The sequence below is a fragment of the Centroberyx affinis genome, unplaced genomic scaffold (genome assembly GCF_046629955.1).
Source record: "Centroberyx affinis isolate AG114_WGS23_722 - 3 ecotype Tasmania unplaced genomic scaffold, CSIRO-AGI_Caff_v1 ptg005756l_1, whole genome shotgun sequence".
NCBI classification, from domain to species: Eukaryota; Metazoa; Chordata; class Actinopteri; order Beryciformes; family Berycidae; genus Centroberyx; species Centroberyx affinis.
Window position 1 is genome coordinate 108,939 of NW_027282914.1, and position 20,237 is coordinate 129,175.

Genomic DNA, 20,237 nt, shown 5'->3' on the forward strand with positions numbered 1-20,237 from the left:
AACAAAGCGGGTGAGGGTAAGTGGCCGGTCTGAAAGCAAGGGGCTAAATAGAAAGGTTGGAAATACCTTTTTGTCTATACAAATACACAAAGCACACTTGCATACATGCTATCACACATCTAAGCATTTTTTTTTTTATCAAGATGCTGGAAACAGTAGGAGAGGAAGAGAGAGAGAGAGAGAAGAGGGAGAGAGAGAGAGATAGATTGTCCAAACCACTGCAGCCTGCCTTCATACTGTAATGCTGTGTAAGCAAAATACAGCAGGAAAAATTGGGCTTTAACACATGCATGTGAACTACACTGACACACACACACACACACACTCTCTGCTGCTGAGGCCATCAGAGCCGAAACACTGACTCAGATATCATTTATTATTAAAAGCCCTTCACAGAATGTGACAGAGAGAGAGAGGCAAGGAGAGAGAGGGAGAGAAAAAGAGAGCGAGAGATGGACAGAGTGGAAATGAGAGAGGGGAAAGAGAAGAGAAATGAGAATAAGAAACCAAGAAGTGAAAACTGCACTCCCACTTCATCCTTTGGCTCTGCAGTGAGCCTGACAGACCAGCACAGCACATAAGTAAGCAGAGGCACACGCACACACACACACACACACACACACAGTAGCATATTGTTGGTTAGCTGTGTGTTGTTGGTAGTTAGCAGTTAGGTCCATGGCAACAGATGAACAGGAGGAGTGCGTCTCCTCGGGGTTAGAGTGTTAACAGTAAGGGTGGATGCACAGTACAAGGTTTCTTCAAACACCAAGCACCACAGCTGCCATAACAGCCTCCTTTTAAAGTCAGACTGGAATTACAGCATAACAAACGTGCCAATTACAAAGGCAGTCAGCTATTTTGTTACAATGGACGTTCACCAAATGTCATATTTAACAATCAAATCACCAAATAAAAAAACACTTATGGAGGTTAACGTCACTGAAATTTGTGGCATAATTTGAATTAAATCAATCAATAGCAGAAGTGCAAAGAGAATCAAATGATTCTCTGACTTCTTGTTTTAATAACGTAATGTAATGTAATACAATGCACATATTAATAACTTATTTCCTTTTTCCAGACAAGAGTAGCTATCCTCCAAATCTCATTTCAAATTGTTTAGGGTGCTCTGTAAATGATTCTTATATACATAGTTGGACCAATTATTATTGGGGCCAAATCTGGTCCAGATCTTGTGCTGTGTATCCACAATGCGTTAACAGTAGCAGACAGACAATACAACAGGCAGGCTCTGAGAGGACAGCCCTGTGAGGCCCCATGGTAATGCCCATATGAGGTTTGAGTAACCATGGTTACATCCTCTGTCCAAGCTGAGTAAGTCTCCCCATAACTTTAACAAGCCAGGGGACATGAAGCGGGCCTTGGGTAGGGGGTGTAACCATGACTCTTCAGTTTAAAGAGCTTCAATTTGTGAGAACCAAAAAAAAGAAAAAAAGAAAAAATATAAACAAAAAATTAAGGCAAAAGTTAATGTTTTCAGCAAGAAACACCAGATTCATATTGTAGTTCAATTTCAGCAAATGATTCCATGTTATGGGTCAATAAAGAATAGAGGGAGGGGCACTTCCTACTTACAGAGCAGGTGACAGGGGTGTGGCCTCAGGCAGGGCGAGGCGGGGCGGGGCAGGGCGGGGCGGGGCAGCGCTGAGAGCGCAGCCTAGCCGTAGCGTAGCCTGGCCTCAGCACAGTCTAGCTTAAGCAAAGCTTTAGCCACAGCGTAGACTAGCCGTAGCGAGGTCGCATAGGCTCGAGGCTGCGCTAGTCCTTGCCAAGCTTCTGTAATGTCGCGGCGGCAGCAGCACAAGCACATGGAACAGGCTGAGAGACACTCAAAGCATCATGGGGAGGACAGGGGTCAGAGGTGAGGGGTGAAAGGTGAGAGGTGACAGAGCGAGGTGTCTGAGAGAGCAACGTAAAGGGAAAAGGGTTATTGAAGGTTTAGTAGACAGGGAGAAGGAGCCCTATTGTCCAAATATCCCAACCAGCTAGTAAGATCACTGGAACAGCTTTGGTTCCATCAAGAATTTTGTAATGATTAGTAATGAGTTTCCCCCAAAACATCAAAAACCAGACCTCAACATCACTAAATATTTAGTCCGATCCAGATATAACAAACCAAATCCAACACATTAAAACAGGAACCAAATTCATGACAATTCTCCATTCCATGTGACCACTGAAATTGACCAGGAAAAAACCTCCCTGTTATTTCTGTCCAATCAAATTTCTGTTCACATTTCTGTGTGTTCTGAACTAAGCTTCTTAATATATGACTTACGTGTTTCCAAATGTAGACTTAAAGCTGAACAGTGTTTTGCAACCTTGGTCAAGAGACAAAGAGGGATATTTGACGAACAGAGCGCTCTAAGGATGTGTGAGGTGCAGTGGCAGCTGGACAGACTGACAGAGACGGACAGACAGATGAAGCAGACACAAGGACCACAGCGCTTTGCTTTCTGTACCAATCAAATCAATACCTTTAATAAAGCTTATAGGCACCAAACTGCAATACAACTTTATATGAAAAAACTCACAACATTCACACAATTTTTAATGTACAAATGCTACAAAAACTCTTTGCAATCCAGGCAAAAAACAAAACAAAAAAAACACCATAGAAAAAGGTAAACTCTTTTTTAAAAAAAACAAAGGCAACTTTTGCAGAGAAGCCAGCAGCAAGAGAGGTAGGGATGGTCAAGCTAAAGCACATTCTGAAGATGGCCGCCTTAGCAAAAAAAGCAAGCAAAGACACGACCTGTGACGATGCTCAAAGACACCTTATTGTCTGACTCAACCGGCTAGGGGCGAGGAGCTGTAAGCAGGGGGTTTGGTCAGTAACCTTGGTCAAAGGAGTCGTCAGAGGAGCTAAGGCCCGCCTCCTCCAGCAGCAGGGATAAGTGCTTGTGTTTCTTCTTCTGAGACTTCTGACTGGACAGCAGGGTCGTCGGCGACGACGCGGACCTCTTCCTGGGCAGGTTGCCATGGGAACGCGTCCCTGAGAGAGGGGGCCAGCCCCCTCGCGCCGAACTGTCCTCCTCCGAATCTGAGTCTAGTGCAGAGAGAGTACGGTTAGAGACTCGCGCGGTCAACAAGGGTGACAGCAAACACAGACACTCAGACACCGAGGAGATTCCTGCTTCAACAACACTGACTCAGCTAAGCTCAACATAAGGCTAAACAGACTACATGATGAAATGACCTGCTGGGTTTGCAGGATGCATGCAGTAATGCAGACGACGGGTCACATGTGAGGCTTTGAGAGGAAGAACCATACAAGTCAGTTAGGGTGCATTTGCAAATTTTCTCAGGATTATCTATCTCAGGATTATACAAGTATTTTCGCTGTTTAAACTAACTAAACCCCAAACCCAAATCTGTGTAAAGCCTCATATCTAATGGTAAAAAGCACACTACTTAAATTGCCATCTGCTATTGGCTGATATTTGGTGCCGGGTGATGTCACCACCTGTTGTACTCTATAGAAGGTGACATCACCTGCCACCAAAGATCAGCTTTACACAGATTTGGGTTTGGCGTTTAGTTAGTTTAAACAGCGAAAGTACTTGCACCAGTATAGATAAGCCAAATCATTTTGAATGTAAATGTTATATATCACCTGAAAAGCACACAAACTCGACTGTCATTAACCATGGATGCACATGAAACCCAAACCCCCAAACTGTCTGTTCAGATGATGAGATGTGAAAACATCACTTGGACTATAATGGTTCTTCATCAGAATATAAACCGGTTAGTTCAGACTGTTTGTCACCAGGTACTCACTGTTGGAGCAGCTGCTGAGCTCTGATCTCAAGGGAGAGAACAAAGAAGTCTTCTTCTGACCTTTCACCTTCCGGCTGCTCTCCGAGGCTGAAGCCTTGGCCGAGGCCATCTTGTGTTTCCCTCTTTTGTCCGGCGAATGGAGGCCTCGCTCCTTCCCCCGACCGTCCGCAGACTTGCCCTTTGACCTGTCTACTTTAGGGTCGGAGGAGAGTTTACGGGACGCGCCGAGCGAGCCCAGTTGCGAGAGCGAAAGGGCTCGGTCGAGGTCCGACGCCAGCTGCTCCTGCTCACACACGTGGCCGCGCTTCGCCTTTAAGACCTGAGAACACCGCAAACAACGTTCAAGTAATGAGCACAGCCTTACATCGGGGCGAAGAGTAAAACACACACACTTCCGAGTGGCTTACCTCTAGAGCGTGACTGGTGGATGGCTCCTGGTCATTCCAGTTCTTCTTCTTCTTTTTCTTCTTTTTCATCTTCACTCCACTCCCTCCCTCTGTATCCTCCTCTTCTCTGGATAGCCGAAACCTCTTCCTCTGCCCCTCCCCGGCCTCCGAGTCCTCCGAGTACTGCACTGCCCTACCCAGCCTGAGACACGGGAGTGTTAGCATGGTATGTAGTGCATGCCCACAAAGCCAAAAATGTATCTTGCACACAACATACAGCGACTCAACATTGGACTATAGGTCAAGCTCAGGGGTGCACTCACTTTCCAGGCCTGCTGTCCAGTTTGGTAGGCGTGACCAGGTGTTTCCTCTTCCTGGGTCTTCCCCTTCCCCGTCTGGTCAGGCTCCGCCTCTCATCCTCCTGCTGCTGCTGCCGCTCACTGACACAACATACAGGTGTTACAGGTGTGTGTGTCTGGGGTGGGGACACTTGAGCATTTTGGCCGCACATCAGTGTGCAATAGTAGTAGTGTGATAAAGTGAGTATGAGACTCTAAGCGTGTGTGTGTGTGTGTGTGTGTTTTGTGAAGCAATACTCACTGCCTGTCTCTGCGTCTCTGCAGCTTGCTCAGCTCTCTCTGCTTGTCCTTGTAGGTCTTCTGCAGCTCGGCCAGGCGAACACGATAGTCTACTTCCACTGCGTCCAACACGTCCATAGACACTTTACTGAACAACTGCGGAGAGAGGGATGCATGGTGAGGAGAGAAAAAGAGACAACGAGAGAAGTCCGAGAACTGAGAAAGAGATGGAAAAGTGGAAATGCCGCAACTGTAGCATCTTCAATTCATCCAGGCTAGACAAAGACATCTGGATGATTTGGGAGACTTTTACCCCCACCCCCAACAACTTTTTCCAAGTCTAGAGAGTCATCTTACCGGCTCCTCCTTCCTCTGCCTCCAGCTGTACTTCTTGTTGGGGTCCAGTTGTCTGGGCAGGTCGATGTGGGACTGTTTCTCAATGGCCTCCAACAGAACCTGTCTGCTCGCCTCCAGAAGACAGTCCAGACCCCCCAGTGCTACGTCTGGACAGGATGCAGAGAGAATATTAAGATATTAAGAGGAATATAAAGACATTAAGGGGCAATATGAACTCTTAATCAGGGATGGGATCAGAGCAACGCAAAAAAATAGCAGGCAATATTGGAGGTGCGGACTGTAAACTCAGGTGCAGACCATGTACTTTGCATATCATGCTGTTGCATGTTGCATCTTTTCTGTCTCTCTCCACTGTCTACCATCAAAAAAGCAGAAACACCTTGAAAATCATCATTAAAGATTTGAATCATATGTCGAACTTGGGAAAAAGAAAACCACCCCTCTGAAAAATTCAAATACATCAATAATGCAATTCCTGTGGCTCCAGGTCTACACTGAATCTATGAACCAAGACTGGAGGCAATCAGTGACATTGTCACACAGCCAAAGAGGAATGTGAAAATAATCAGACTGAAATTATACAGTAGCTGCCCGTCACTTGGATTTGCCGCTTTGAGAATTTCAACAGCCTTCCCTTCTCTGCTTTCCCTCTCTCATTCTGCTTTAGTCATCTCTCCTCTCTTTATCCTTTCTCCATTAATCTTTCTTTCCTCTAGAATTCCACCTTATCTTCTTCTTTCTTCCCTTCATTCCTCTATCCCTCACTCTCCCCTTTCTCATTCTCCACCGCTTCACCCCTCCGATCCCCCGGTCTCTCAGATCTACTCCTCTCTCACCTTGCTCCTGGCTGATGCGCTCCATCTCCAGCTGGGCCATGTGGCTGAGCAGGGCCATCCCCTCCAGAGCCAGGACCTCCAGAGGCCCGGCGCCGCTGCCTTCCATCGGGGGTAAGAGTAGCGGGGCGGGGGGGACGCTGGGGCTGGCCTGGGGCATCTCAGTGGCCGTCAGCAGGGCGAGCATCCCTGCCATGGGATCCTCGGGAACGATGGTCAGCGGGAGAGGAGAGGCGATGGGGGGAAGAGGGTAAAGGGGGGCTTCGGGGGCACTTTCTTTCGGATGGAGAGCGTGCGAGCTGATGTGAGCGTCAGGCTGTTCCGGCTCGCACACAGCGCTTGCGGTTTGCTCCGATGACCCGCACATCTGTGCCGCTGTCGCCTCCTGTCCGTCTGAACCTGCGGCGATGCGTGATGGATAGCGCGGTCGTTCCGATTCGTCGACGACCTCCGGTTTGGGCTCCGCTTCCGGGAGAGGAGCGGGGATCGGATACGCTGCCTGACAGGGGTAAGATGACACTTCCATTTTGATTTGCCCTCCTTCCTTCTCTTCCTCCCTGGCTTCTTCCAATCTCTCCCCATGCTGGGGCGGGGGACTCGGGATGTGCAGTGGTAGAGGTAGAGGTAGAGGCTGAGGCTGAGGCTGGGGCTGGGGCTGGGGCTGGGGCTGGGGCTGGGGCTTGGGGGTGTCCCGGTCTCTCTCTCTCTCCTGGCTGATTAAGACGGGGCTGCAGCTCCGGCGAAGAGGCCCCACGGCTGCCGGAGTCAGGCCCAGCTGCGGCTGCTCCAGGTTGGGTTCCTGTTTGAGAGCGGGGCCCGTCTCCGGCGGCTCCAGGCTCTGCGGCTTGACGTCGGCGTCCAGCAGCCTGGGATGGAGGTGGGCACCCGGGGCTGGAGAGCGGGAGCGGCGGGGCGGGACAGTTTCTGTGTTTGCCCCCGTGGGAGGTGGGTGGTGGTAGGGGGGGAACGGAGAGCCGAACGGGGCAGTGATGGACTGGTATGGGTAACCTGGGGGGAGGTCTGTAAAAGCAGCAAAGCAAAAATATACAAGGTTAGAGTCACTGATTAATACACAATGATGCACCGGTCTGATCTATCCATCGTTCACAAATCCATCTATGTAGCGTTATACTTGAGAGCATAAATAATGTTGAATAGTTTGTCCCAAAATGAAAATTCAGTCATGAATTAATCACTCTGATGTCAGTTCATTGAAGTTCGTACGAAAACCAAACAGAAAAAGTTAGCCCTTGTAGATCCATCTCAGCCTTCTCCCTAAGTGCTGAAGGTAATGGGGCCATTTTCTTTACAGCTCCCAAAAGCACAAAACGTCTATTAAATTTCTCCAAACAGCTCGTGAAGCATAATCCAAGTGTTTTGTTGACAAATGAGATAATGAAGTAAATGCTGGACTTGTGGACCCACGGTGCAATCGTTTACCTACAAAGTCCTGGAATTATGCTGCACGAGCTGTTTGGAGAAATTTGAAGGATCTTTTATGCTTTTTGGAGCTGTAAAAAAAATGGCCCTGTTAACTTAGTTCTCAAACATAGTTTGAGAGAAAGCTGAAAAGGAAGTATGAAGGCTAACTCACGCTGTGTTTGGCTTCGACTGACACGGGGGTGAGTAGTTAATGTCTGAATTTTCATTTTGGGGTGAACTGTTCCTTTAAGAGATCTTCAGCCTCACCTGAATAGATGCCCTGGAAGGGGGCGGCGGCCGGCTTCTGCCCCTCCCTCTGCTCTCGCCTCCCCACCTCCCCCTCCTCCGCCGCCTCCTGCTTGGGCCGGCGGGGCGAGGAGGGGGGCGGGGAGGCCGAGCGGGGCGAGGGCGGGTGAGGCAGCGGCGTCGGGGGGTGAGACAGCGCCCTCTGCCCCCCTTCCTCGGACTTGAGGGCGGTCACCGGCGAGGGCAGCGGCGGCAGCGGGGTGAGCGAGGAGGTGGAGGGGGTGGGCGAGCGCGAGGGGGCCGGGGGCTTGCGGGGGTGCAGGGAGACGGGCGAGGGAGACGCGGAGGAGATGGAGGAGGGGCGGGGCTTCGGCTCGGCGCTCCGCTTGTCCGCTTTGTCCTCCAGCTCCGGCCTGTGCTCGCTCGCCTTCAGACGCTCCTGCAACACGGGGAGAAAGCAGAGCGCTGTGCACTTACTACACGTCTCTTAACGTGACAGACTGTGTGCCTGAGAGTGTTAATGAAAGTGTGTGCTCGCATGCTGCGTTCGAATCTCTATAATTGCATCTCCCCGAAGCTCCGGGACGTGACGTGTGTGTGTGTACGTGTGAGTGTGACAGCGTGTTGCACCACTGTGTCTTCATAATCTTACCCCTGGCTGTGCACTCACGCCCGTATATCTTGCACTTTATCTGCAAGATTATTTGTTGTGCAACTTTAACACTTTTTGAGACATTTGTGAAATCAAGGTGTATGGCGTCCCAACTCATTCCCTCTATAATTGCCTCCTGGGTGTGTGTATGTACAGCTATCTGCATGTGTGTGTATGTACTATTCTTTGCCTCACCACTAGCTGTGCATTCATCTGCAGCTGTTTATATGCATCTGTGTGTGTGTATAAGTAGACATATATATGCACATAAATGTCTCATACTGCTAGCTGTGCATTCCTTAGCAGCTCCAGGGCTGCTATATTTTCTTGTTTGTGTATGTAGGTGTAGGTAGCTATACATATATATGTATGTAAATATCTTAGTACGAGCTGCAGGTCCAGGACTTGATGATGTGTGTGTCTAAGCACATGAACACGATGCATGGAAATGTCCCTTACTACTAGCTGTGCGTTCCTCTGCAGCTCCAGGACCTGTGCTGTGTGTTGTTGGATCATGAGCAGCTCGTGCTGCCGGAGCATCTGCTGCTGGGAGAGGAGCTGGAGCTGGGCCTGGGCCGCGTGCTGCAGCGAGCTGCCTGTACCGTACACCCCCGACCACACCGGGGCGCCGCGCTCCAGTACATCGCCTCCTGCGGAGCGGGGAAGAGGGGAGCGAGGAAGAGAGCAAACTTAAATATCCGTTCAAACCTGAAAGTTAGCGGTGCGATGTATAGCATTTTTAAACGTCGATTCATCATTGTCAAATTAAGTGTAAACAAACGAGACCGTGGTTGAGGTGGTTATTTTTGGAGCTTGTGTTTCTCAAAATTAAGACCACATTTCCCATAAACCCCATTGCTTCCCGTTTTCTCTTTTGCTTTACTGAACAGGATTCATGTTGGAAGTGATTTTTCCAACTCTGAAATCTTTAGTTCTGTTTGTGCTGGAAGAACAGCGGCCTCTTCTTGTTTTGTGCCATAAAGCAATCCAGCAGATTTCTTGTTAAACCCTCTGGCACACAATGTAATATGCAGTGTAGAGGCTGCCAATATTCTCAATGACTATCTTGTCCTGTTTGTTTACAGCAATTATCCTGATGTCTCAAAATGAATGCAGTGATAATGTATTGATGTCAAATGCAAATAAACAGCACTTCTAAATGAATAGGAATAGGAGTCTCCATTTTCACAAACCAGCACGTACAGAGTTAAACCACATGCACATATACCAGCATAATTTATAATTCATACATAGACCACACACACACATGAACACACACACATAAAAAAGTAGCTTTCATACCGTAGTGTGGCAGGTGTTCAGTAGGGATGACTATTAGCTGTCCAGACTGTGGGTCCCTGGCGAACTGGTAGGGAGGGGGCATGGAGCCTGGCAGAGAGGGGGGGTAGCCTGGGGGGAGGGTCTGGTGGAGCGAGGAGGGACCCAGGCCTGGAGGGGGTGGGGAGGTGGAGAGAGAGGAGGGGAAGTAGAGAGAGAGAGAGAGAGATGGGAAGATAAGAAAGAAATGGGTGAAAATGGATAAAAGGAGGGTGTGGAAAAAGTGAGGTGAAGACATGGAGAGAGGAAAGAAAATATATAACCTTTTCTCAGCTAAGCCAAAACTAATGTTTGCTCAACATCTTCCTTCATCCAGTATTTATACCAAAGTTGAGGGCATAATGGAGTTCCATCAGGGAGAACACATTGAATTTTGCTGCTTGTGAGAGGTTTCTGTTGTTTTGCCCTCAGTGTCTAGACAGAGCCGGCCCTCTGGGAGCTCTATGTGTGTGTGTGTGTTGCATGTCTATCTTTTCACATGTTTGTGTGTATGTGCGTGTGCATGCTGTTATTTCTGGACGACAGGGGCGGTATGAGCAGTTCTGGAATGTCCTACAAAGTTCTGGAATGTCCTACAAAGTTCTGGAATGTCTGCGGCACTCGACCCCTGGGTGCTGCTGCTGGACGAGCCACTCACGACGCAGCTAACTGCCTTCCCTTTTCTGCTCCACCAATCAGAAAAAAGCTAAGCATGTAGAATTTTGCTAGCATGCCAAAAAAAAAGGTGCATTGGCTCTCACTTCATGCCATGTGCTGATGTTGAACCGATTTAGACTCCTTCTTTAACACATGGGGATAACACTTAAAGTAAACCGCATGCTGTTTTGCCCCGTTTTTACCAGCTTTCTTGCGATGAAAATATTTGGTCAGTGAATCCAAGCTGCAATGAATTATGTTCTCATCCTATAAGCGAAAACCACATGTAATGACTTTCATCTGAATACGTTAAACGCGCAAACATGTGGATGTAACAGCGAGTGTGTCTACAGTCCCGTGTTCATCCCATCCACTTACCGTAGGGTGAGCTGGGCAGCCAGACTGGGGGGGCTCCAGGGCGGGGCATCCAGGGGTGAGAGGTGAGAGTTGAGGGGTCGGCAGGCCAGCGCCCCGCCCCTGCCAGGGCGGCCCCGCCTGTCACCATGAGGTTGGGGGTCATCAGGCTGGGTGTCATCATGGTGGGTGTCAGGCCGCTGGACAGAGGGGTGGGGTGCATCTGAGTGAACTCCGCCAGCTCCTTGGACTCTCTGGGAGGACATGGAACACTTTTAGGAGCAGCTTTTATGAAAAAAAAAATTGTGACTGAGTACATACATTTTTGTATTAGCACTCTCTGGCAGCGAGGCTACAGAGGGATTGCGTGCTCTAGCCTAATGAGAATATTTGGCTGCATTTTTGTACCACTTCCATTGGCCCCCATTCAAATTCTGGCTAATGAGGATGATTTGGCATTAGCCACAGGCTGAGGGGCAATTAAAATTTTGACCCCTGTATATATGGGCATAAATAAAAACAATCACAACACACTGATAACTTTAGACTAGCAGGTTGTTGTTATGCCTAAGGATGATCAATATTAAAATGACGAAATATGTAAAGAATATGAAAGGTTTTGAGCTCAACACGCCAATTTGATTGAAGATGACTTTTTGAAGAAGAAGAAAAGAAACTTATGTCACAGTTGGCACTTAAAAAGTTTATTCTGCTGCACATAATGCCTATGAATACAATGGAAGTGGATACAGCTCATTGATACCAATGTATTATATAACTCCGACAGTATGAAAGTTGTTATTGTGAAATATTATGCAGTTGATCAGTGCACCATAATGCGTATTTAGAAAGTTGACTGGATTTTCTACTGTTTTCATTGGCTGACTCTCATAGACTATAGAAGTCTATGAGAGACTTGGTTATCATCGCTGCCATTCGGCCTCACCCTCCTCACCTGAGCACTTTCTCCTGCTCTCGTTCCAACCGGCCGGCCAGCAGTCTGTCGTCATGGTGACGAGCACGGTCCTCCCCTCGCTCCTCATCTACGAGGGGGAAGGAGGGTCGACAGGCGAGGGGAAGGAGAGACGAGTTCGGGCAGAAAAGGGAAACAAAAAAAAAAAAAAGATTAGATAAGGTTCTTCAGTAGCCGCGTGACTAAGGCCGGTGGAATGTTTAAACCCCGATAACATACATAAGTATAAGTTATAACTGAGACAAAATATTACCATAAAGAATAGGGGATGTAGAGAAAAAGGGACAAATGGGAGATAGAGGTAGAAGAGGGGATAAGAGAAGAGAGAGGAAGGGAGACTGGGAGAGATGTGGTGGGAGAAGAGGGGAGAAAGATGCGATAGAGGAAGAGAAGAGAGACAAGGTGACACTAGCTATATAAGGGTGACATGACACAGCATGTCAAAATGAGAGGGGTGCTGCTAAAAATACAATGCTGGGCTGCAGCACCAACACAAAGAGCGTGCGCACACACACACACACACACACACACACACACACAGACTGACGGAGTGACAGCTCTCACTCAGAGTGTCAACTCTTATCAGTTATTAGTCTAGTGCCACGGGAGACGTGTGAACATAACACTCCTGCCCTACTAAACACACACACAGTCCAAATACTACTCCACGCCCCTCCCTCCATCCCCCCACCCCGCATACTATGAAGGCCAATCCCGAGAGAGACACAGACAGAGAAAGAGAGAGGCAATACACACACACCCAGTACCACTCAACCAGTCAATGCGCCCCACTCTGCCAAGCAATCCGGAATAAACATGAGGATCTCCTTCTCTCTCGCCCTCTCTCTCCTTCTCTCTCTCTCTCCATTTACCTCTCCCTCCCTTCTCTGCGTGCAAACCAAGGCTGACTGAAAGTCCCCAAGCAGCAGAGATGGAGAGAAGGGTTTTATACAAGTGTATTGAACCCTTCAGTTCTGACCTAGAAGTGTGTGTGTGTGTGTGTGTGTGTGTGTGTGTGTGTGTGTGTGTGTGTGTGTGTGTGTGTGTGAGAGAGAGAGAGTGTGTGTGTGTGTGTGCGTGTGTGTGTGTGTGTGCGTGTGTGCGTGTGTGCGTGTGTGTGTGTGTGTGTGTGTGTGTGTGTGTGTGTGTGTGTGTGTGTGTGTGTAGCCCGTAAAGGGACAAGAGACTTTAACAATCCCTGACATGCTCCGGAGGAAAGGTTTCAAGACTGTTACCAAGGTTACGGAGAGCCTGTCCCACATGCTATCCTTTCTGCATCAGAAAGCCAGCGATTAGTGCTGCACGCCCCCTCTTTCTCTCTCTCTCCTTCTCCCCATCTTTCCACTCCTCTATGCCTCTATCGCTCTCTCTTCATTCCCTCCATCTTCCCGTCACACTCTCTCCGTTCACTTCTCCTCCGCTTCCCGCCCTCCGTCTCTCTTGCCATCCATCCTTTCCTCCCATCGCACTTCCCATCTATCACCCATCGATCCGTCCCCTCCTGTCCATCTCTCTCCCTCCCTCCCTCTATCTCTCCCATCATCTGTCCATCCCTCTTCCTCTCTTCCCCTCAATCTCTCCATCTATCCGTCCATTCATCCATCTCTGTTTTCTGCGTAAATCCTCTGCTGTTTATTTAGAGCCGTTCTTAGCGCGAGGGACTAATGCTATTAGACCAATCGCTCTGCTCAAGCAAGGAAATGAATAAACGCCCCCAACAGGCACACGCACACACACACACACAAATACACACTCAGTGACACACACGCACACTCATCTACACTCTCGCGAATACACACAATTGCTCATATACTCTCTCGCACACACACACGCACAGTCCCTCACTCTCTCAAGACTGATCCATTGCTTAGCAACGCACCCATGGTCTTATTGTAATTCAAGGCTTGTTTGTAGCTTTTAGCTGCACTCCGTAATGACATGTTTAATGCAGAGAGGGTGGGGTGGGAGGTGGGGGGGGGGGGGGGGCAGGAGGGAGGGCAGGAGATAAAGAAAAGAGTGGAGAAGGAGCAGGGGGCCTGAGGTGGGACAAGGAAGGAGCGACTCGAAAAGACCAACTCTGAGGAAGGACGGGTGGGGAAGGAGAGAGAGAGAGAGAGAGAGAGAGAGAGAGAGAGATTCAGCAAAACGAAAAGAGCGAGAGACAGAAACAGAGGGGGCCGAGCCGTGAGAGAACAGAAAGCAGCCGAAGCCGAGAGAGGGACCGAAAGTGACAGAGAGGAGGAGGAGAAGAAGGGAGAAAAAGAAAGAGAGACAGTGAGAGAGAAAGGGAGAGATGGAGCGGGAGCGCTATAGCTGAATGACCTTGGCGTGCAAGAATAGAGCGCGGTATGGGAGGAATTGCTATGCAGCACAGAGAGCCAATAGACACGCAGTGGAGAGCCGTTCTCACCAAATATCTTCCATGACATAATTAGCGATTCAGAGGAAAAGTTGTTTTCACCATTCTAATCACGTTACACGCATGAACACCTCAAAGTCAAACGGGGCTGAGGAAATATAACTTTGATCCGAAGGAAAATGAATCCTCCATAATTCATGAAAACCAAAATGAGGAATCATTTGCTCTTGGTTCATTTAACTAAGGGGATCTTCAGTCCCCGCAGCAGGATTATGAGAGGAGCCACGGTGGAGCGAGGGTTGAAAAGCAGACCCGGGCAAAAATACATTAGAAAACCGTTTCAAACTGCCAAACTACTTTGGGTGCGCTTGATTTAACTTGCCAGAAACTATAAGAGATAAAAATGACTTGTGAGATCAATTGAGTCAACTTAACCTCAAGCCCCCCCCCTCTCCTCCCAAGTACACAAAAACCTATACACAGCAATGATGCAACTCTGCACCTTTGTGAAACTTGTCACAGCATTCTACTACTAGCAATGCACGCGTCTCCAAAATGTGTTTAGAATTACACTGGTGAAGCATTGAGTTTTGTTGCTTGTATCTTGCCCATGATCCACATCAAAAATGTCATTACCTTTGATAGCTGTTTGCAGCAGGGGTCTCTGTGCGTCCGAGGGTCCGCTGTTCTGTTTACTGCCGCTGCCGCTGTCCCTCTGCCTGGCCACGGCTACGGCGATGCCGACCGGAGGGTGGCGCACCTCGCCGTCGCCCTCCCGGCCAAACGAGCGGGCGCTGTCCGGCCGCTCCTGCTCCCTCTTCAGCTGCGGGGGCACCCTCAACGCCCCGGAGCCTCCTGGTCCGACTCCAACCCTCTCCCTTTCCCTGTCTCGCTCCCGCTCTCGCTCCCTTTCCCTCTCTCGCTCCCGCTCCCGTTCCCTTTCCCTCTCTCTCTCCCTCTCTCTTTCGCTTTCTAGCCGCATGCTGCCCAGACCCCCAAAGGGCCCTCGGGTGTCCGCGGCGTGCCTGGAGGACCCGGGACCTTCGGCGGGAAAGTTGCCGCTGTATTTGATGAGGCTCTGCATGGCCGAAACCTCAGCGGGGTCTGAGCTCGCCCCTCCTCCTCGTTCTCCGCTACCGGGACCTCCCACCAGCGACCCCCCGGGCCGGTAGAGGGCCGAGGGGTCCAGGTAGCGCCTCTGACTCCCCTCCTCACCTGCGCGCCCGTGTCCGCCGTGTCCATGCTGGGAGGCGTGCAGGTGGGGGGAGTGGCTGTGGGAGGAGTGTGGGTTATGGTTGGGCTGGTGCTGGTGCTGAGCACTGAGGGCTGTGTGAGGGGAATGGGACGTTTGTGTGTGGGGGGGCTGGTTGTGGGGGGAGGGGAGTGTGTGTCCGTGTTGGGCCGCCAGGGCAGCCATGTGACTGGTGGCATAGTTGGCCAACGGGCTGATGTTATTCCATTTAGGCTCCACCCCTGCCCGCTCTAGACCCAATCGGATCGAGTGTTTAGGTATGTCCCTGGCGTCCGGGCTGAACCCTGATTGGCTAGAGGAGTAGGCCGTGTCCTGGGACCGTTTTCCAATGGAACCATTGGAACGAATCACAGAGCCTTCCTCTCTCTGATTGGTTGACTCGCCGGACTGGGAGAGCCGAGAATGTTCCAACAGGCTCCTCTCAGGAAACCTGTAGCTCTCCCTCTCCCTGTCTCTCTCTCGTTCACGCTCTCGCTCCCTCTCTCGCTCCCTCTCTCGCTCCCTTTCCCTCTCTCTTTCGCGCTCTCGCTCTCTGTCTCTGTCTCTGTCCCGTTCCCTCTCTCTGTCCCGTTCCCTCTCTCTGTCTCTGTGTTTCTCGCCGTGTTTGTTGTCGCGGGCCTGCGAGGCGATCTGGATGGGCCCCGTCCGCTCCTCGTAAACCTCCACAGAAGGCACGTACGTGGGCGCGATCACCCGCTGCTCTCTGGTAGGCTCTCTGGGTGTGGAGGGGTGGGGCAGGGGGAGGGGCAGGCCCACGGTGGCGGAGGAGGGCTGAAGCGGGGGAGGAAGGCCGTAGGAGACGTGGAGGGTCCCGACGGACGTGGCCACAGAGTCGTTCCTCCTCTGTCTGTCTCTGTCCGAGTTTGAGTTATTAGAGTTGGCGTTAGAGTTATGGGTGTGGTGGGGGCGAGGGGCGCCGTCTTCTTCCCGACCCCCTCTGTCCGTCTCTGGGTACCTGCCAGGCCTGGATCTGGGCTCTCCGGGAGCTGTGGAGGGCTGGGAGTGTGACTGCTGCTGCTGCTGCTGCTGGTGGTGGGTGTGGTGCGGGAGAGGGTGAGGATGGAAGGACCAGCTCTGCTCCCTCTCTCTGTCTTTCTCCCGCTCCCTCTCTTTCTCCCGCTCCCTCTCGCCGCTCCTCGCCCTCCGGTCCTCCTCGCCCCTCCCGTCCTGCGTCAGGTCCACCACGCTGTGCGGCCGCTGCTCCTCTCTCGACCGCTCTCGCTCCCTGTCCCTCTCCCTCTCCCTCTCCCCCCGGTAGGGCCGCTCCCTCCCCCCGTCCCGGGACGTCCTCTGGGGCGGGGTGGAGCTGGACGGGGTGGCCGGGGGAGCGGAGGGAGGGTGGAGCGGCGACTGGCTCATGGAGGCCGGCAGGTAGAAGCCCTCTGGAACAAACGACACATAAAACGCATGATGAGTTTAAAACAAAAACACACACACACACAATGCATACTGTTCCAGATGATAAAGATAATGAGCATGCCAACATACTGCAGCACATAAGCAGAGGCAAACACAATAAAAATATTTAAGTGCAGACTTGCCAAGAAAACAAAACGCAAAAAACAACACAGATCTAGGTGGGCAACAGCCACAGCCAGGGAGCGGGAAAAACACAGTATACATTACAGGGCGAGAACTCTGAAATAAGAAAAAAAACACCCACTCAAATGAATAGACTTAACACCAAACACGCTCCCACACATCCGCATGTATCGCGGCTATGGGAGGATGTGTAAAAACTAAACTCAGTCACTTCTCTCCGTGAATTCTCGTGGCTGGCGGCTGGGACCCGACTGACCTTTGTGAGAGTCGTAGAGCGGGTGCTGCGAGAGGGAGGGGGGGTCGAGGTGCCCCAGGGGCAGGTAGGGGCTCGGGTACAGGCTGCTCGGCAGAGGGGGGTAGCCTGGAGACACAGGAAACACACAGCGTGTCATACAAAATATATCACAAAACATAATGCAACATGCCATGTAAACACACTAGTCTGATCATCTTTAACAGGACTGGGTCAAAATCGGTCAAAGTCTGGACACACCTGATTGAATGCACTGTTTTTAATTCTCTTAAAGCCATTTTGATCTAAAGGCTTATGCTTAAATGCTTGAAATTAGTTTCTTAGACAAATATAAATAGTGAAGTTGATGCCAATGTATGAATTTCTTTCCAAAGCCTTTGCCTTTCTATCAAGGCAAAGGCCGGCTATTTTAAAGAATCTAAAATATAAGATAGATTTGATTTGTTTGACACTTTTTTGGTCACTGCATAATTCCATTTGTGTTATTTCATAGTTTAGATGTCTTTGCTATTATTCTAAAATATGAATATTAGTAAAAATGTGTCCAAACTTTTGACTGGTAGTGTAGATTTCTGCTCAGTCTTTTGATTTATCCTGACTTCTTTCAGTTTTTTGAAATGTGTGCATGTTTCAAAAAGGCGGCAGTGTGGTTCTTTACACAGAGATGACATGGTGAGCGACGGCAAAACTTCTAAACCTTTAGAAATTTTCTGGAGCGACTGGAAACCCCGGGGAAAGGATGTGTAATGTTGCATGGGAATATTACGGCATCATCTGCTTTCAGCTGACAACGAGAATTATACCGCCTCCATCAAGGTGTGCTATAAGCTCATTAACATGGACAACATTATGTAACATGTAAAAATCCCAGAACATTTTACAACATATTTCGTGGATGCAGGCTGGATGTCATAGCGTTCCATCCTTCTTCGACTGAACTAACCTCCCTATCAAATAAAATCATGTTTTATTGAACCATGTAAATGCTTTCATCAAACTATCACCTCAATCTGATTATTCACAGTATCGAGTATATGTAAACGTTCCCACTGTTAAACCACGCTGAAGTAGTAACAGCAGCGAAAAAAAAGACATTGCTCACTATTCCATTGCTGAATGAATATGACATGACATCGACTCTTCGTTATCCCCACTCTGCTTATGGTTCTAGTTAAAATCAAGGCCTCTGCACAGAGTAAATAGTTGCGTTTGTGAGGTCAGCTTGGGCTCGGTGTTGGGCAAGAGTCTGCCCGACAGCCAGCTGCCGCTCTCGGAGACCGCTTCTTAATATAGACGAGAGATCCTGCTCGACTGGTGTAACGCTCCGGGTTTCTGTGTCAGGACCGCGCTTGGCTGTGACTCGGTGATGCTGGCTGGTGTCACGGCGCTAGGCCACGGAAAGAGAGAGAAAAAAAAAAAAAAACACCACCCGGACGGTGAGACATTCCTCGTTCCCACACCCCGGCCCTTCCGAGGAAACATCAAAAGGGGTGGGGGGTGGATAGAGCCGTGGTATAAATCTGTCTCTCTTCGTTTTTTGAGAGGCGGAGGGGGAGAGGGAGACAGAAATGGAGACGCGAGGGGAGGTGGGCGGGAGGGGAGCGGGCAGACGGAGAGAGGCAGAGGGCAGAGGACAGCGGGAGATAAATACAAGAGGAGCGATGTGAAGGAGGCTCGGTTTCTCGCAAAGCTCCCTTTATCCACCGCTAACAGCTAACCTTGATCTGTGACACCTTTTGATATGGGGTTCCTCCGCGGCTATGCAGCATCCCGAGCACATCCAAAGTCTGCCTCTTTAGCTGCTGCCCGGAAACGTCCTCAGCTTTTAGTAACTTTAGCTGCTATTAAAGCCAGCAGCCAGGCCTTAAGAGTCTCTATTAGGCTATAAAGGATTCTATTCATATCGGAGCAAGGCCACTTTAACCAGCAGGAGGTTTTTAGCTCCTCTAGCTTTAGATACTCCAGCTTCTATTCTAGCCAGATCTACGGTCAAGTCTCAAAAGTCCAGCCCTCCTTCCATCCTTTCTCCTCGTTTGGCTGGATTTATACTCTTCAGGTAAATCAGAAAAAAAGAAGTAAAACCCAATCATATACAATCTGATTTGCTCTGTTCAGACAGCATCTGTGTCACATTGGCGATGTAATCAGTTTTAAACTGCATCCTAAATGAAATCCTTTCGTCCTTCTCCCTTTACCTCGCCAAAATGCACCGTGGGACGAGGTTTCCTCCGCTCCTATCTGACCTTCCACTCCGGTGAGATTTGATAAGGAGACACAAGAGGACACGAGGGAATGGGGAGGGAACGGAGATTCAATCAGTTACCGTGCAGGCCAGAAGAGGGGAGCAGAGACAGAGAGGACGGTAAGCTCCAGGGAGAGGACAAAAACCCTCTAGGGGGTGTGTGTGTATATATGTGTGTGTGTCCAAAAATCATGTACACAAGCGAGGACAGAAGGAGGATGTTGTAGAAAAGTGGGGCAGGAGAGAGAGAGAGAAAGAGAGAGGCACAGAGAAAGAAAGAGATAACAGATAGAATGGAGAGAGAGAGGACGGAGACAAAGTGCAGATTGGACAGGAAGCTCAAAAAAGAACAAGAGGGAGGAAGATGGATTACAGCAAAGCGTGACAGGCGAGAGTCGGTGAGCGGCGGAGGACAGGAGAAGCGAGACGCATGTAGGACAGAGCCGGCAGCGGCTCTACCAGCAGAGAGACAGAAATGGAACAGTTTCCCACTGGTGTAAGCGATGAGGAACAGAAGAGGAACGAGCCTCCTGGGCATTGGACGGCAGGACAGGGGCGGACTGTGAGAAATGTCATGGTAATATGAAGCCATTTGTGTCTGTGTGCGTTTGAGTTATGTACTGGTGTGGTCAGGACGGGAGAGGGAGGGCGAGAGAGGCAGAAAAACAAAGAAAGAGAGAGAGAGGGAGAGACAGAGAGAGCGTTTGTTGTCTGTTTGGGCCGAGCGGGTTTCATGTGCGCGCCCGTTTACCTTCATGGGCGTGCGATGCCCAGAGCTGAGCCATCTGCAGACTGCTGGGGTTGGCGGCTCTGTAGGCGGGGTCGGAGGTCAAGGGGGAGGGGCCCGGGTAGCCCGACAGGAAGGGACTGGAGCCTGCTGGGAAGGCATCGCCTAGGAAACGGGGAGGAAGACTGTAAGTCAACTCTAGTAACCACAAAAACCCCAAATAACAAACTGAAAAACCGCTCAAGGAACGGAGCGGGTCGATACGTACTTGCTGTCATTTTCC

At 50.0% G+C, this 20,237-nt stretch overlaps 1 protein-coding gene across 1 annotated transcript in view; it reads right to left on the reverse strand.

The window, feature by feature from the left end:
* Positions 1–20,237, reverse strand: part of tnrc18 (trinucleotide repeat containing 18) — a 47,620-nt gene that overhangs the window by 15,177 nt on the left and 12,206 nt on the right. The window contains exons 3-19 of the mRNA XM_071547264.1: positions 19,979–20,119; positions 16,989–17,093; positions 15,720–16,572; positions 14,872–15,638; positions 14,575–14,784; positions 11,562–11,649; positions 10,631–10,860; positions 9,581–9,727; positions 8,738–8,928; positions 7,648–8,065; positions 5,962–6,978; positions 5,126–5,271; positions 4,791–4,924; positions 4,514–4,630; positions 4,212–4,392; positions 3,805–4,123; positions 2,861–3,070 (exon numbers count right to left, since the gene is read on the reverse strand). Of these exons, the coding sequence (XP_071403365.1) occupies positions 2,861–3,070; positions 3,805–4,123; positions 4,212–4,392; positions 4,514–4,630; positions 4,791–4,924; positions 5,126–5,271; positions 5,962–6,978; positions 7,648–8,065; positions 8,738–8,928; positions 9,581–9,727; positions 10,631–10,860; positions 11,562–11,649; positions 14,575–14,784; positions 14,872–15,638; positions 15,720–16,572; positions 16,989–17,093; positions 19,979–20,119 (5,274 nt within the window). The remainder of the gene's footprint in view (positions 1–2,860; positions 3,071–3,804; positions 4,124–4,211; positions 4,393–4,513; positions 4,631–4,790; positions 4,925–5,125; positions 5,272–5,961; positions 6,979–7,647; positions 8,066–8,737; positions 8,929–9,580; positions 9,728–10,630; positions 10,861–11,561; positions 11,650–14,574; positions 14,785–14,871; positions 15,639–15,719; positions 16,573–16,988; positions 17,094–19,978; positions 20,120–20,237) is intronic.